This window comes from Oreochromis aureus, linkage group 12 (assembly GCF_013358895.1).
Source record: "Oreochromis aureus strain Israel breed Guangdong linkage group 12, ZZ_aureus, whole genome shotgun sequence".
NCBI classification, from domain to species: domain Eukaryota; kingdom Metazoa; phylum Chordata; class Actinopteri; order Cichliformes; family Cichlidae; genus Oreochromis; species Oreochromis aureus.
In genome coordinates this window covers 8,911,919-8,929,221 of record NC_052953.1, presented here as the reverse complement: position 1 = coordinate 8,929,221, position 17,303 = coordinate 8,911,919, and the positions used below count along the sequence as shown (strand labels likewise).

At 39.4% G+C, this 17,303-nt stretch overlaps 2 protein-coding genes across 3 annotated transcripts in view; one reads left to right on the top strand and one right to left on the bottom strand.

Annotated features, from left to right (window-relative positions):
* col27a1b (collagen, type XXVII, alpha 1b) overlaps positions 1–11,550 on the top strand; it is a 69,145-nt gene extending 57,595 nt beyond the window's left edge. The window contains exons 39-61 of one of the 2 annotated variants that reach the window (XM_031746735.2): positions 38–145; positions 225–278; positions 787–840; positions 1,814–1,870; positions 1,960–2,013; positions 2,118–2,171; positions 2,282–2,335; positions 2,474–2,527; positions 2,609–2,716; positions 2,793–2,900; positions 3,693–3,800; positions 3,908–3,961; positions 5,352–5,414; positions 5,578–5,631; positions 5,735–5,770; positions 6,271–6,288; positions 6,425–6,460; positions 7,104–7,130; positions 7,237–7,302; positions 7,489–7,657; positions 7,756–7,865; positions 8,795–9,013; positions 10,064–11,550. In XM_031746735.2, the coding sequence (XP_031602595.1) occupies positions 38–145; positions 225–278; positions 787–840; positions 1,814–1,870; positions 1,960–2,013; positions 2,118–2,171; positions 2,282–2,335; positions 2,474–2,527; positions 2,609–2,716; positions 2,793–2,900; positions 3,693–3,800; positions 3,908–3,961; positions 5,352–5,414; positions 5,578–5,631; positions 5,735–5,770; positions 6,271–6,288; positions 6,425–6,460; positions 7,104–7,130; positions 7,237–7,302; positions 7,489–7,657; positions 7,756–7,865; positions 8,795–9,013; positions 10,064–10,210 (1,812 nt within the window). In that variant the 3' untranslated portion in view covers positions 10,211–11,550. The remainder of the gene's footprint in view (positions 1–37; positions 146–224; positions 279–786; positions 841–1,813; positions 1,871–1,959; positions 2,014–2,117; positions 2,172–2,281; positions 2,336–2,473; positions 2,528–2,608; positions 2,717–2,792; positions 2,901–3,692; positions 3,801–3,907; positions 3,962–5,351; positions 5,415–5,577; positions 5,632–5,734; positions 5,771–6,270; positions 6,289–6,424; positions 6,461–7,103; positions 7,131–7,236; positions 7,303–7,488; positions 7,658–7,755; positions 7,866–8,794; positions 9,014–10,063) is intronic. The other variant, XM_039620872.1, reaches the window with a different exon arrangement.
* A 211-nt stretch (positions 11,551–11,761) lies between these two features.
* On the bottom strand, positions 11,762–17,146 carry zgc:101858 (uncharacterized protein LOC449555 homolog). The gene is made up of 8 exons (XM_031747186.2): positions 17,077–17,146; positions 16,668–16,838; positions 14,125–14,303; positions 13,195–13,288; positions 13,011–13,080; positions 12,879–12,915; positions 12,179–12,242; positions 11,762–12,016 (listed from the first exon to the last, which is right to left on the bottom strand). Exons 1-8 carry the CDS (start codon positions 17,098–17,100, stop codon positions 11,858–11,860), a joined length of 798 nt encoding a protein of 265 aa, XP_031603046.1. The 5' UTR covers positions 17,101–17,146; the 3' UTR covers positions 11,762–11,857.
* Positions 17,147–17,303: the final 157 nt, after the last annotated feature.

The window sequence follows — 17,303 nt, the reverse complement described above, 5'->3', positions numbered from 1 at the left end:
CTCAGTGAATAACTGCTCATTGATGGCCTTTTTCCAGGGGAGCAAAGGTCAACAAGGTCATCTCGGTGAGACTGGGCCAGCCGGCGTGCCAGGAGAGCCAGGATTTGTTGGGCAGAAGGGAGCAAGAGGAACCATCGGACCAGTGGTAAATTCTTCACAGTAGGACTAAAAGACTTAATTAGTGTGTTTATATATATGGGCTAAATATATATATATTTCCCTAGGGTGCTCCAGGGAGAATGGGCCAACAAGGAGACCCGGGCATATCAGGTTACAAGGTAAGCCTTTGTTTAATTCAAGCATCTAATTGTGGTATGTTATGAAAAATGAGAGACCCGAGGGGAATATTCAAACAGCCAGGTTTTAATCTTCAGGCTCTGTACAGACTCGCATAAAAAGGGATGTTTTTTCACGGGTCATGCGATGATTCTTGCGTACAAAACGATCCCTATGAGTGCCACCTACTCCAGTCAGAGAATATATGAGAAGACAATCTATAAAAAATATAACAGTAAAATGCAACACTATTATTGCATATAAGACGGAATAATATCATTAACCTGGGGATTCATCTTATCGAGTAGCAAAATAAACATTTTCAATTAAGTTAATTATTTTATCACTGTATGCACTCTATTGAAGTAAGGGCCAGTGACACTATTGGATGCAGTCGGATGTTTTTTCTGATCTTCTTCTGTCTTACAAACATGTCACACTGTGAAGCTTAAGCTCAGTGCTTGCTGTTCTGAAACGAGGTTGAGTCATAATCGTATTTTCTTGTCATAGGGTCACGTTGGACCACCAGGCCCACTGGGACCACCTGGGCCAAAAGGTGAAAAGGTACATTCCCAGTCTTATTTACTGCCTCTAATAGGCAGTTGCTCTTTGTGTCTAATGAGCTCTTCCTAACAATGTATGTAGCACATTGTCTTTGAGTGCATGGTCAGGATCGTTTTTTCTGGATACACTGGAACTTCAGTTGTGTCTCTAATTAGTGCTTCCTGTGTCTGTCTTGTTGTCCTTGCAATATCCCCAAAGTCATCTCTAATTTGATCAGTGATATGAACTAGGACACACCCAATTAACTCAGTGTATCAAGTGTATGTAATTAGCCAAGCACCTGGACTCTTCTGCACATGATTTTGGCCACATTAGCCACATAATTTGTGTTTATTTGACAGGAGCAGCATAGAATGTAACTCACTGCACCACAGTTTTAGTGAGATGCTAATTTGCAATTTTTTTAGTCCCTTGGCAGAAGCCATCTGGATGTGGATATTTGTCATTTTCCCTTTGCCAATATCCTAGATATGATGGCTATGCTTGTGCTCTAATTAAATCAATATCATCCAATCACATGGATGATTGCAAAATTTATGACCGTCAATAAAAAATACTGCAGATAAAAACAGATCTGTCACAGTTCTGTTTTTATCATTTTTGCTACAGTACATTTTCGTTCATTTACTTGGCCCCTGCTCAGCCCTAATTATACTTCAGCTTTTTATTTTCCTTTCTGGGCTCTTCAATTATTTATTTCATTTGATACATGCACAGCACATACCTATTAAAATTATACACATATCTGTGGCTATTGTTTAATGAATCTCATAAAGACCCTGGAACAAATATTGGCTCCATTTATGTAAAATGGAATCATTGTGGGTAATAGTGCATGTAATGATTTGCCATTCATATAAAGAGAGCAAGCCATGTGTTTCGAATAAAGCATGCATTGATTTTGCAAAGACCGCTGGATTTAAGGGAAAATCTACTGATTGTGGTTGTTTTTTTTTCTGTGTTGCTCAATTAGGGTGAACAGGGAGATGACAGCAAATTAGAAGGTCTCCCAGGTCCTGAAGGTGACAGAGTGAGTTTCCGAGATTTAGCAGTTTTTCAAGCGCTGGTTCTCTTTGTGCTCTTCCTGATTGTTTATTATGTTTTCCAATCTTAATCCAGGGTCGTCCTGGAGACAGAGGGGAGAGAGGAGAACCAGGTGACCCTGGACAGGCTGTAAGTAAAGTTTAAAAGAAAGTGATATGATCCTCTTTTTACATTATTTTTGGTGCAAACAGTGTTAAAATCAGTATTGAAATGAAGAAAATAAAAATTTTCAGGGTCAAATAGGTGTTGATGGAGCAAGAGGGGAACCTGGTGCCCCTGGCCTTCCTGTAAGTATACTTTTTCTTGTAAACTGTAAAACTCAGTTGTATAAATATTGTGTAAAATTGTCCACAAAAAAAACTGTGATCTTTAAATCAAACACTAATAATCATTTCAGGGGAAACCTGGACCAAAGGGACAACCAGGACTGAAAGGATCCAAAGGTGACCAAGTAAGGACATAAATAGTTAAGATTTTACATTTATGAGTAACTTAATCACCTCTTCCAATATTATTGGGATATTATTATTACTGTATTTTCTTTTATGTACCCGTGTCTGAACCTTGACATGAATTCTTTGTGTTTCAGGGTCAGAAAGGAAAATCAGGGGCAAGAGGTGCATCTGGTACCAAAGGGCCACCAGTGAGTTGGACAAACTCCTTGTCTGCTTATATAATGAAACCTTAACTTAAACATTAACATAAAGTTTTCTGATCGTCCAAGGGTCCTGAGGGTTCTACTGGTCCACGTGGGGTTGTTGGGAGGGAGGGACTTGAGGGTCCACCTGGTATGGATGGCCAGCCTGGCATAGATGGAAGTAAAGGAGTTAAGGTGAAGACACTGTCAGTGGTGCCTGTTTCATTGAATGAAAAGAAAATATTGCTCATTAATTGCCTCCTGTATTTAGGGGGAGCAAGGAGAAGATGGAAACGTGGGCTTTCCTGGAAAACCTGGGCAGCAGGGTGAAAAGGGTGTAACAGGGCTTCCTGGAAATCAAGGATCCTTTGGTCCAAAGGTGATGAGGATGAAATGATGGTTGACAGCTTGCCTGGCTTTGATCATATTCACAAGGAACATGTTAACTTACAGCACAAGAATCTTTATAGACTGCAGTGCAGGCAAAATTACTGCTGATATTACTCGTAATTGCCAGAAAGCTTTTAATCTGCTATAAATGCCTCCCTCAGCAACATAATGCTGCCTTTATATGTGGAGCCTTATGTAATTTCAAAGGCTGAATGCTGCATAAAGTCTTTATACTGTTTCTCAGAAGACCTACTATCCATTGCAATAATGTCGGGAAGTTTGTGTTGGAAAGTATCATTGAATTGCCACAGTTTTTGTTTGCATGTCCTTGCAAATATTATATAAGATGCAAATATGCAAGACAAACAGAGAGGCTGTATTTATGAGATCTGCAGCATTGGACAGTTTTCATCTCTCTGCCCCACTCAGGGCATCAAGTTGCATTCTAATTTTGTTATATGTGATGATCTAAACATAAACATGCCAAGTTTTGATGAACTGTAGCTTGGTTCTTCTGCATCTAAATCTAAACCGATTTAAGGGACACCCAAAGGAGAAAGGAACGGGCCAGCACAACTGTATTTTAGGTTAAGTTTTGCTACTGATACTTGCTACATGATTAGGGACCACACTAAATGCAATTAGCAGTGCCTTATCACAGAAAACATGAAGTAGGTGCTCGCTGAACTATAGTGACTTCTGTATTTTTGTTAAAGTAGCTATACAGAGGTTATGGCATGGATGTAAAAATGATTCTCGTGTGATTGCATATCTTCTATAGGGCGAGAAGGGGCTCCCAGGACAAATTGGTCCAGCAGGGAAGAGAGGCTCCATTGGCGGGATGGGATTACCAGGAAAACAAGGAGATCAGGGAGTTAAAGGGCAACCGGTGAGGGCTGATTCTTTTTTTCTTACAACTCAAATTCCTTTATAGGACAGCATTCTTTTGCTATGCAATAATAACATCCATACTTTCCCTTCCTTCTTTTTTATTAGGGGGATACTGGCGAACAAGGATTTCCGGGGGTGTTTGGTCTCTTTGGACCAAAGGTAAGCTTCTACACATTCTCCATTTAGAACCAAAGTTATGACCTCAGGCCAACATTTTTAGACTGAATAAAGTTTTTAACCTTTAGAATAGGCTTATTAAAGTAATTTGTGGGTTTAAGTCACCTTAAGGCTGAAAAACTTTTTTAAAGTTTAAAAGTCTTAAGTTGTCGAGAGCTGCATAATATTATATGATTTTTGGAAATATTAGACATGAAAGCTGTTTGGTATTACTGTAACATGCCTCAGGATGACATCTGCTACACCATAAGTTTTACTTACAGCACTGCTGAAGTATATATCATTACAAGCTGAAGAAACAGAGTAGGCTTTATTGGAGTCTAAGTCTTTAATTTAAAACCCTGAGAGTGATGTTGGATATTTTCCTGCAGTGGGGAGTTGAACAGGAGTGTCGAGCACATGAGCTTTGTGCCGGTGCTCGGTAGAGTTTATAATGGTCGTTCTTACTCAGAAGAAATGGGCAAGAATACTTAAAGCATGACAAGTCCTGGAGTGATGTTACGTTTGTAATGTCAACAATATTGATAACTATAATAAGTATAAAATGTAGTGTTTTTGTAATGGCACTTTTTATGGTCAGGGCTTCTGTAAAACACTGTGCTTCAAACCATTTGCTTCTTTTTTATATACATATTTGAGAGTAAAACTGTCAGCACATTTGCTGTTCACCCGTTGAATAAATGTTTGAAATAGCACATCTGTGACAGCACCTACACGTTTGTGAAACTAATCTTTAGATTTATAAGAATATTCTGCACTGCTGTGTTCTGTGCTTGTAAACTGCAGTTTCCAGTCTGCTTGTTTAAAAAAATTTATGTGTGTGATTTTTAATTTTTAACAATTTACATACTTGAAGAATAACTATTTATTAATTTAAAAAGCAGCCCAACTGATGTAGTGCTTGTTTGTACTATTACTTCTGCAAAAAGAGAGATGCTAACATCTTGAAGCTAAGTTACTTTTTACACAGTCTAAGGTAAATCCACACAAATTTTCTGAAGCAACTTTTTAAATGGGATATTAAAAACATAGTTTTGTTTGTTTGATAAAATATACGACTATTATAATAGTAGATGTTTAAATTTAACGCAGTATGGGTCTTTGACACATATACAATCTTAGACCTACTTCCTAATGAATTGCAGCTAAAGACATTTCTTCAGCAGCTTTAATGGTGATGAAGGAGGACAGTTTAACACTGGCATAGAGCTGTTTAAACATATTAACATCATGAGAATCAGGGTTTCCCATCATCCAGTTTCTCACATGTAGCACACAGCTTTGGATGTGTTCTCACTATCTGAAATAACATGTCTGGTTTAGACAAAGAAATACAAATACTATTGTCTTTATTTCTTGTGCTTGTTTCTAGGGACCTCCAGGAGACACTGGCCCAGCAGGGATACAGGGACCAAAAGGACCACGTGGTTTGATGGTAAGATGAAGATTAACGGTAGTTTGGCAACTCAGTGCAGTATTTCAGCCAATGCCTTTGCACTGAACTCTCACAAACTGCACACTTGGCATGAAAAATAAGTACCGCTTCATCAGATGCTACATCATCCGTCCTCAGTCACTTACATGCTTCTGCTTTCCAGGGTATGGAGGGTGCTTTGGGCCCCGTTGGCATCATTGGCCCCAGCGGTCATCCTGTATGTACCTCGTATGTCATCCCATGTGCCAAGCTTTATGTGACTTCTCCCTGGTTTTTTTGGCAATGATGGAGTGATCCTTTGTCTTGTTTCTCTCCATCAGGGACCCCAGGGTGACAAAGGAAGTCGAGGGGAGACGGTGCGTGGCGCTGTTTTGATGAATCCTTTTCTGTCTTTACTGTGAGCACAGAATAGGATACTTAGTATGGAGACAGCACACCGCTCAGCCTCCTTTGCCCTCAGGACTTTTCATTTCCTATTGTGTTCCGCTGTTTGTTGTTACACTCACAGTGACACTTAGCTGCTGTGGAAATCCTGTCAGGGTGATAAATGTTGGCTGCTTGCTCCTCTCAAGCTTTTTAAGAGGTTTGTTGAGCGCTCATACACAGGCATAATTCACAACCTCACTCTTAAAACGCCAACATTCATGTATGGGTTTGCCGTGTGGAAATAGGATTTGCTGTGTGGAAATAAGATTTCTGAGTGTAGGCTTGCAAAGAAGCAAGAGGGCAATTCAAAATACAGTAGATAAAGACTGTCTGTTGAATTTGTAGCACTAAGATGCCATTACACTGTACAAGATAATATAATGTCGTCTCTGCACTTATATTGATTGTATTGCTTTCATCTCTCTAACAGGGGATGCAGGGACCTAGAGTGAGTAATTAATCACCTCTGTAGCTTTTATATTATTTTTTGCAAAGTATGAAAAGAAATGAATGACCTTAATCACTTTTTATAAAAGCCAAGTTATAAATATTTTGAAGCCTAATGTGTGAATGGAACCTTTTAGGGATCTCCTGGTCCTCGCGGACCACCTGGACCAACCGTGAGTTCTTCTTTTACTACATTTTAAAAAGGCAAATTTCTGTTTCAGACAATCTGGGGTTGATTTCAGTGTTTAATGCGTATGGGGGGAAATACCAGGGAAAATTATGTTTAGTTGAAATGGATGACTTTTGTATTTTCCAGAAAGTATAAATAAATTAATTGATCTCTGGCAAAGACAGCATGATTTAGTGGGAGAACAGACTGAGACACACTGAGAGTAAAAAGTAGGAAAACGTGGGATTCCCTTTAAGTTTGCTGGAAAATAATTTGAAGAATACAAAGTCATTTGTACATCTACACTTTAAACTATAAACATACGGTGCTATTTACAGGATAATCTAACTAGTTACACCTGCTTTTTTCCCCACTGTGATCTAATGCAAATAGCTTTTGGCTAGCGGCTTTTCTTTTCTGCATTTGATACGCTTTATTTCCTGCGTTTTCATGCCTCATTTCCTCTGCATTCATGATTGTGTCTTATCTGCACATTGGGAGAAAATTAAACACCACCACCGACAGGGTAGATCAGGATTTACAGAACTGTTTCATGAACACAAATGCGCTGAACAGCTGTTGTCACATAAATGCAGATAAGACAAAATAAGTTGTAATATAACAGGTTTTTTTCTGTTGTTTTCTAGGGGCGTCCCAGTTCTGCCCTTTCACTTGTACGTGTGTTTCACCTGTTTTGTTAAACTGGATTTTTCTGGGATTAATCACATAATGCAAGTCAAATAGGTTACCTTCATGCCTTTCTACCTTTTTTTCTGGCAGAGAAATGAAGCCCTCGGTGCTGCTTTTCAAGTCATCATTGATTCCCATGCTGCACTGAGACAAGAGGTTTGTATTGATGGAAACTATGCAGCTAAAGTTAATTGGGTCACTGCAGCAGTACAGAATATAGTCATGACTATCACAGTTTTCAAGAATAGCTACGGATAAATCAACAGTTAACAATGAAATTAAGTTTCATATACTCAAAGACAAATTTCAAAACCTCAAGTGATTTATTTATGTGCAAATCAGAATTATCCGAGCATGGACCTGCCCATGTTAGACCAGGGCAATGAGATATTTAAGACGCTGCAGCATCTCAGCACTCTGATCCAGAGTCTTAAGAACCCGCTGGGAACCCGCGACAATCCTGCCCGAATCTGCAGAGATCTCTACAACTGTGAGCAGAAGATGTATGACGGTGAGGAAATATTTAAACAGGACCATCATTTCTGTGCACATATGGTCTCTGTTTATGTAGTTAAGGGTTGTTCTCCCATCATTGCTTCATGTTGAAAGGCACTTACTGGATTGATCCAAACCTCGGATGCGCAGCTGACACGATTGAGGTGACGTGCAACTTCACTGGTGGAGGACAAACTTGCCTGAAGCCTCTCACAGTTTCCAAGGTTAGGTTATCTATTTTTATCCATTTGCCTGAGCTAGATAAAATATCCAGTAAAATGTAAATACATATCACTTAGATACAGACAAGATTGCTTTGCATACTATGCAGACGGTGGATAAATATCAAATCCACGATTGCTTGTGTCCTTGTGGAAAATGTTCTCCTCGTGTTGGCTTCAGAAAGATTTCTAAAAAAGTAGAGAGGCTTGGGGTTTAAGATGGGCCATGTGTGTGCATAATGACACTCGTGCAATAAATAAAGGAGCACAGCTGTTCAATTTCTGGCTCTGCACAATAAACTCTAGGACTATTTGGAAAGATCACAGTCGTAGTGAATCTTAAGGCATCCCATTTGGTCTTCAGACTTGGCCAAGTCATCATCAAACACACACTGAGTTGGCAAGTAAATCCTCAGACTCTGAAAATACCCTTTATCCACTGAGTCTTTTGTCATTTCGGCTTGAAGATATTGCAACAAAACACCGAATGGCACACAATAACACAAATATGGACTGATCCATTTCCTTCTTAAACTGTGAATATAATAACAGGGTTAGACAGTCATAATTAAGGTACAATCTGTGATCCAGATGTACCTCATTCAGATTCATAGCAGAGCTGCAGTCTGTTATCAACATCCAAACAGATTGTGCTCAAGTCTGTTCATTAGAAAGACTAACAATTGGTTATTTTTAATTGTAAATTAACAATTGTTAAGGATTGCTATCATTTATCTTAGTTTAACTGCTTTTCTGAATGTACTATAGTAAATTTACTGCAAAAATCATGGTCAAAAAGAGTAAATGATGTAAGATGAAGCCAATACACTCAGTATACAGTAAATTAGTTTGTCATAACACCAAGGCGTCCAGATTCTGAACTTAACCTTTTCACTTTTAAATGCATTAAGAAAAATCTACTTACTTCATAGTTGGACACCGGGGTTGGTCGCATCCAGATGAACTTCATCCACCTTTTGAGCACTGAGGCTGTGCAGCACATCATCATTCACTGCCTCAACATGTCTGTGTGGGCAGCAGGACCCTCCCTGCAACGTTCATCCACAGCTGTAAGCTTTAAGGCCTGGACAGGACAGAGGATTGGAGCAGGAGACCTCGTGGAGCCGCTCGTACCCAGAGATGACTGCTGGGTATGCATCGTTACCGTTATGGCACTGAAGTCAATCCAATACTCAGTACTTTGGTCTTGATTGTATTATTATAATAAATTTAGTCTTTTGGGGCATTTTTTTTGTACAAAGCAAGAAATGTTTTTTTTTTCCTTGTAGGGCAGCGGCCCCCAACCTTTTTTGCGCCACAGACCGGTTTATGTCCAACAATATTTTCACGGACTGGCCTTTAAGATGTCGCGGATACAACAAAATAAAACCAGTACTGTTCCAAACAAAGAAGATTCATTCATAAGACACGGGGAAAGACCCAGGGAAACCGAGTTAATGATAAAAACGCTAAAAAAAAATAACCCTGAAAACCATAAATTTCACACCCGAGCCTCAACTCTTGGAGCCCGGTACCAAATGACTCACAGACCTGTACCGGTCCGTGGCCCGGAGGTTGTGGAGCGCTGTTATAGAGCATCACATGCTTTAAAGACTTTATGACAAGTTCCTCTAAAAACATAAATTGATGTTTTAACAGCCAGTTGGCTGTTTCCTCAGTTTTACAGAGATACTGGTTAACCAAGTTTTTTGTTTAGTTTTTTTCTTTAAGCCTTCATGCTTCACAAAGCTAATCACCTTTTCACCCTAGCTCCATTCTTCAATATTCAACCTAATATTATGGGGGTTAATGCAGTTTGGTTTGATGTGCTCACAGCATCAAAAAAAGGAATGCAGCATTAGCCTTCTTTCCATAAATGCTGTCCCGGTTACTTTGGATAATCCACAAAACTCTTTGTCAGTAGTTTCTGGAAGGAGCATTTCTTTGGTAGAAAGTCATTCCAATTAAAATTATTCCCAGTGACGTCTGAGGATTATCGAGAATAGACTGCTTTTTCAGTGAGGGGCCCAGTTAAATTCCATTTGCCTCTTTTTGCACTGGTTTTGAAGACAGTGATGGATATCTGAAAACGAGCTGATAAAATTGTGTCAATATAGAAATAACACCAGAAGACGGAGAACTTGCTCTTTCATGCGATTTTGTGATTATGTCCCATAACACTATGCAAATCTGGCTTTCAGATCAAGGATGGGCGCTGGCATCAGACGCATTTTATGTTCCAGAGCCAGGATCCAAACTTACTCCCCATAGTGGATGTGCACAACCTCCCAACTGCAGAGCCCGGGGCACACTATCACCTAGAGGTTGGACCTGTGTGCTTCTTATAAATAACTGTGGCACGCTCCTAAAAGCAGTGACTTCATGGAAGATTTTGGATGAGGGAGAACAGCACTTCAGTGATTTGCAAAAAAGAAAAAAACACAAAAAAAACAACCTCCCATTTTTTTTTCTCCCCAAAATATGCTTGGACTGCAGAAACAGGAGGGGCGCCAGATAAAGAAGGCCCATTGGAATCGCAGAGATAAGACTTCTGGCACTAATCAGCATATGCAACACAATAAGCTCCTTTTGTTAGAGACTTGTTTGTGTGACACAAGACCTGGATGCCCCTTTTGGAAGGAAGTATTATGAACGTCTCATTTCTGTCATATCTCAGACCATGGTGTATCATAGTTTCTTCACGGTCTGACTTGTATGGAAATACAGAACAGTTCAAATTCAGTTACTCCTTCTTTCAATGTTTAAGTATTATTTAAACATGTATATGTACTGTATATTGTAAGATAAAGTGCAATAGTTATTGTTACACAGCCTTTAAGGATACACGGTATAAATGTCATATCACTCATTCAGGTATAGTGTGCTTCAGGCACACACACACAGTCTCCAGGTAAGTCTTTTTGAGCCTCTATTAACTGTCCAGTGCTACGAGACACCACATTTATGCGGATATCTTCACACAAATAACTGCTGTGGGGTGCCTTAAATGTCAAGGTGGAGCAAAGATTTCTCGTGTGAACTGAAAAAAAAAGTGTCAAGATGCTACCTCGTTCTGTTCCTCCCATCCTGCAGCAAAACAAGTCGTTGCCCGATATGATCTGGGATGACACAGAGGTGACACCTGGTGCTGCCGCAGTCGACACGTGTATGATAAACTCTTGTCAGCAAAGCTACGTCTGTGCTTTTAAAGGGAAGACTGTTACGTATACATACAGGCCAAATTTCTTAAATTATATTTTCAAGGTATTAACATTTTCAATATTCTTTGTATGAGTCTGACAAAATAATTTAAGTTTGTCAAAATGTAAATGTATAGCTATGCAACATTTATTATCAGTGGATTCTATTTAAAGATTATTTAAAATCTTCAAACTAGGCACCATTTTAGGATTGTATTTTATTTTTTTGTCATTTGGAGGTTTAAAGGTTCTTACTGAAATATGCAATAATGATAACAACTCAGAGGATTTTTTTGTTTTTACACTATACAACTCTTAACTACCATTGTACACAAGCTAACAGTGTTTTGGTCTGAACAGACATTTAAGTCTAACGCCTCGATAGGTAATTCAATAAAAAGTCTGAAAGCTTTGTTGATAAGTAGCTTTCCAAGTTTTTCTTCAAAGAAAATTTTCAAACGCAACAAAATAAATGCATTTAAACTGCCTGTTTGTGACACTTTAGTTTCCTTTTGTTCATTTCACACCTGGAAATTTGATGTCGTGCCAGCCACTACTACCATTGTACAGATGAAGGTAAATGGTGTCTGTGATGTCTTTTTTCTCTAGCAGCTTTCATCATCATTTAAATTTTAATGCCATTAGGGGGACTCGTTCAATGTTAGTGCAGCCTTATGCAATTCAAAAACACAGACAGACTCGAGGTTTAAAAGTGTTATATTAGCAGAGTGCTGTATGGGTGTTGATAAGACCAGAAAAGACCGTGTATGTACAGGGTGCTGTACATACACGGTCTTATCTCGGGCACATGGCATGACGGCCGCCATCAATTGGCAGGTTGACTCCAGTAATGAAGCTGGCAGCATCAGACGCCAGGAAAGCAATGCTGTGGGCCACTTCTTCCACCTCGCCTGGTCGACCGAGGGCATGGGTCTGCTTACACTTATCAAGAAACTGGTGGTAAAAATATAAAACAATAAGAAAATAATGCATAAAGTTACATTTTTGGTTATGTTGCTAAAAAATTAAAGAAATAGATCCTCACATTTGAGATGACTTGAGTTGCATGACTGAGATTCTATACATATTTATTCAGCTGAATACAGTAAATATTACCTGGGTATACTGTTCCTCATTTAGTCCCGCTCTCTTGTGGACATCGGTGATGATCACACCAGGACTGAACAAATAAAATCAGAAATGATTTTTTTCTCCCCATCAGATTTTGGACAGTCAAACAGCGCAGAATTGAAAGCAGTTTTCACACATGGACTCTCGAAAAAGTTTGGAGAAGCAGTTCAGGAGTTTGAAGTTGCCCCTTCTGTGTAGCACACAGCAGTAGGTAAATGGACTGATACTTATACAACACCTTTCTATTCAGTTGAGCACTCAAAGCACTTTCTACTGCAAGTTCCATCCACCCAATCACACACAAAATCACACAGTGCTTTCTAAGCACTTTCTAACAGTGGCGCACACACTCGCACTCCGATGGATGCATCAGGGGTGCCTAAGAACACTTCGGCACGAGGCTGGATGAGTCAGAGATTGATCCACTGACCATTCCAATTGGGAAATGACTTGCTGTGCCACCTGAGCCACAGCCGGCCACGGTAGTTGCTTGAGATGTCAAATTCTTTGTTTGGTTTATACCAGGGTGCTGCGTGGTTAGAGCAGGCAGGAGGCATATGATGCCCACTTTGCTTGTGCTATTTTCACTATCAGCACTTTTAATATCCGCAATCTCTGAAAATGTGAAGGGCTGCAGTCCACGTTTGAAAACCTTGTGCAACAATAACATGTTTATTGCACTTACCAGACAGAGTTCACTCTAACCTGCTTTGATGCCAGCTCTGAAATTTAAAAAAGTAGTTACATGATGGTCCATTCTTATGTGCCAATGCAAAGTTTTATATTGCTGTCCACATGAAGGTAATAAAGAGCTCACCAAGTGCTATGCAACGTGTAAACTGATCAATAGCAGCCTTGGACATGCAATAGGCCAACACACCAGGGAACTACAGAGAGAAAAATTACACTTCTTTGATGATGCTTTATAACACATAGCTTCATAAAGATAGTGCATATGGATGGTGCTGTTTAAATATTGCGTCTACATGCAGAGTACCCACTGATCTCTGTCCGTTCACACTGGATACATTGACGATGGAGCCTTTGGTCTTGATCAGGTGTGGTACACAAAGTTGGGTCAGGTGGTATATAGATCTGTAATATATGAACTAAAATTACTTTTAAAAGTCTTTGAACATTAAATATGCAGTTATGATTCATTATAATAACCAGTGCTTGCCAGACTGCAAAGGTCAGTTAACATCCTGACATCTGTGATTGGCTTCACCATTGTAGTAAAAGCAGTATCTCACCAGGCCTACATTAATCAGGCTACATCCAGTCTAGACAGCTGATGAATGGTTCTACTGAGATAATGTTCCTGTCGATAATGGCAGTGTTAAATCTGTATTTGCACAGAATTCACTTTTGCTTGTGAATTCCAACCTGTTTTTACAGCACAAATAGAATTAATGTAGGACTAAATGGATCCTACATTAGAAGGATTGGCCATCCTAAGTATGTAAAAAATCTACTTCAAAAGGACACCGTGTTCTTATCAATTGTTTAACATTTTATATTTTAACACCCTTACATTTTCATACATGCAGCTTCATTGTGTCCATGGTGTGTAAAGATGGTAAAACATGCTTAATTCTACTTTTCAAGCACGCAGGCACACATTAAACAGTACTGCTAAACTGCTCACAGTATAATAAAATATTAACTGTTAAACATCATGTACAATTTAGAATATTTAAATAAAATAAATCTCATATTCAGTTGTATTCAAATGCAGCATCTTAAAAAAATACCCTCACAGTTTGACAAGTATCATTATTATATAAAGATATTCTTAATATATGAAGAGTGCCATGTAATAAATTATTTCTCTTTCCCAGTTTTATATCTAACCTCTTCTTTAATCAACAACTATATGGCTTTGTGAAACTGATACCAATACATCTCCTACATAAAGCCAGGTCTCCTACCTCACATTAACGTTCATGACCTTGTCATACTGAGCCAGGTCTGTTGTCTCGATGCTGCCCATTGCCAGTATGCCAGCACTGTTGACCAGGACATCCAGCCGGCCGAAGTGAGCGATAGTTTTCTCAACCGTGCTTTTCACAATCTCCTCATCAGTCAGGTCTCCAGGAACGAGTAGAGGCTGCATGCACACACAACCTTTCATTAAGAACTGTTTTTTAAATTATTTATAAAGGTGACAAAAATGTATGCCTTCAACACTAAAGTAACAGTAAATACAGAACAAACTGTTTTGTTAAAGGCACAAATATCGGCCTGGTCAAGTAATAACAATAGTGGCACCAGCCTTAAAAACTGCTTCTTTACACTCACCAGTCACTTTTGTTAGTTACAAAGCAAATATCTAATCAGCCAGTTTCTGAACATTTAGGCATGTAGACTTGGTCGGTAGGACCTGCTGAAGTTTAAAGTGAGCATTAGAATTATCCTAGTATTTTAGAAACTGTTGATCTACTGGGTTTTTTTTCGCACACAACTAGAGCTGGGCGATATATCGAGTTTTTTAAAAATATCGATATATTTTTATACGAGATATAAGATGTGACAATATCCTTTATATCGATATAGTCTATGTTACATAATTATAGTTGCGGAGCTGCAAGTTTGCCTCTCTTTCGTCCACTTTTGTCTTTACACAACGTTACTCGACCTCGCCTCTCCTTCACTGAACACAACTCCCCCTCCTCCCCCATCGCTTCACCTGCAGGCAGCGACAAGATGGACACGGCAAATCTCCGTTAATGAGTTACTGCGCATCGCCCCGTGCGTGGGCCTGGACGGCGTCAACGTGTTAACGAGCTAACCACGCTAACGAGCTAGCCACGCTAACGCCATGCACGGCCTGAAATCCTTTCATTTTCTCAAAAGTTGACTGCGTGCCTTTTGTATGAATTCTGGTTGTGCTTGATGACCGCGAACCGATTTTATGTGATACACAGCGCTCAGCAATCTGTCAAAAAATGTTTTAGTTCGCCTTTGGTAAGCTACGGAGCTGCACCGCTTGATGGATTGTCGGAGCATTACGGCTACCGAGGAGCCTCGCGGAGTAATACGTACTGTGCTTCAACGTAATATTACCGTATTTTGTGTGTATAAGAACCATAAATGGCACCTGTTCAGAGACCTGGTTACGAAGCGGATTTCAAACTCCAGGCTGTCAGTCATGCAGTAGAAGTTGGGAACAGAGCAGCTGTGAAATCTGTCTTTGTTATTATGCTCAGCGTCTTTTAGTTTACATTTTGACTGCACAATTGTGAGCTCTTTGTTATGCACAAAACAACATAGTTTTCTTTTATTTATAGAGCATCATACTTTAATAAATGCTCATAATTTATTTTTGAGTAGTTTTTTTCATGTACATCTATGCTGTATGTTAATAAAATTGCCTGTGTGACATCTGGGACACAGCTTTGACTAAGAACTCTCTTTTTGTTCTTACTTTATGGCTTTAAAAAGATATCGAGATATATATCTTATATCGCTATCCAGCTAAAAAATATCGAGATATGAATTTTGGGTCATATCGCCCAGCTCTACACACAACCATCTCACGGATTCACAGAGAAGGGTTGAAAAAGAGAAGATATTCAGTGAGTGGCAGTTCTCTGGGCAAAAATAACTTGCCGATGCCAGGGGCCAAAGGAGAATGGCCAGACTGCTTGGAGATGATTGTAACTCAAATTACCAGTCATGGCAACTAAGGCATGCAGAAGAGTATTACTAAATGCAACACATCAAACCTTGAAATAGATGGACTACCACAGCAGAAGACCACACAGGGTACCACAGCGGGTGCCATTCCTGCTGCTTTGGATGGTAGGCTCAGAATTTGGCGTAAACAACATGAAAGCACAGATCCAACCTGCATAGCATCAAAGGTTCAGGCTGCTGCTGAAGGTGTAATGGTGTGAGGGAAGTTTTCTTGACACACTTTGAACATGAAAATGAGTTTGCACTTTGTTCAAATGGCCCCCAAAATGACCAGAATCCAACAGATGAGCTCTGGCACTGTGGTGAAATGGGAGATTTGTAAAATGGACATGCAAGGGACAAACCTGCAGCAGCTGTGTGATGCTATCAAGTCAATATGGACCAAAATCTCCAAAATGTTTCTTGTATGTTCTTGCATCAATGCCATGAAGAATTAAAGCATTTGTGAAGGCAAAAAAGGGGTCCACCCAGCTACTAGTAAGGTGTAAATTACAAAGTATACAGTAAGTAGTAGTGCGTCTCTAGTACAAGCTTGTTTTTGTAATTCTGATGTAGTTACAAACACTAAAATTGTTTAATATCTTAGTTCTGCTCATTAAATTGACCTCCTGTTGGTCATTAAATTGACCAACAGGAGGTCACAGGAGGTCGTACCAACCGCCAGAAAATGTATAAAAGTATAATATTGTTATTACAGCATCCAACTTGTGTTTATTCAACTACATTATGGAAGTGTGTGCAGACATATATATATGAAGCATACTACGTTATGTACCTCGTCGGCTCCACAGTCTGTGCATTCTTTGGCTACTTTGTTGAGGTTTTCCACGTCGCGGCCGTTCAGAGCCAGCAGAGCTCCGAGTTTAGCGAACAGGACGCTCGTACCGGCTCCGATTCCCGAGCTGGCACCAGTTATCAGGGCCACTTTCCCCTTCAGAGATGACACCTACAATACACAGCAAAAAACCTCCAAGTCTTTCTCCGAGGTATCTTAATTTGCAGAAATAAGCCCGTATTTAGTTAATTTTTGTTGCCCTTATTAGCCAGGTCTCTCTTGGAAGTTAAATTTAACTCTCAATGAGTTTTCGCCTGGATAAAATAAATGAATAATAATAAATATATGACCAAAGTCATAAATGAGCAACCACGAAGCACTGTAAACCCACGCAACGTAATAAACTTACTTTAAACGCATCACCTGTAGCCATGATTTCTACCAGGGTCCGCGTGACAGTTGTCCACTACTGATGACGCAATGTGACGCAATAACTCCTTTGTAGTTCAAATTAGTTCTTAGGACTACAAGATGTGAAGTGGACACTCACGAAAAATATGCTGCATGTATAACATATTCTGAAAACATGCTAAAACCAAAAGTATTTTAATTACAAAAGTTTTTTATTTTATTTTT

Bases quoted from the DNA above. Each gene is read 5' to 3' on its own strand.
- zgc:101858 (XM_031747186.2), bottom strand. From the start codon at position 17,100: ATGGCTACAGGTGATGCGTTTAAA. The intron at 16,839-17,076 runs GTAAGTTTATTA...TGTGTATTGTAG, and splicing joins CTACAGGTGATGCGTTTAAA to GTGTCATCTCTGAAGGGGAA. The intron at 13,081-13,194 runs GTGGGTACTCTG...TTCTCTCTGTAG, and splicing joins GTGTGAACGGACAGAGATCA to TTCCCTGGTGTGTTGGCCTA.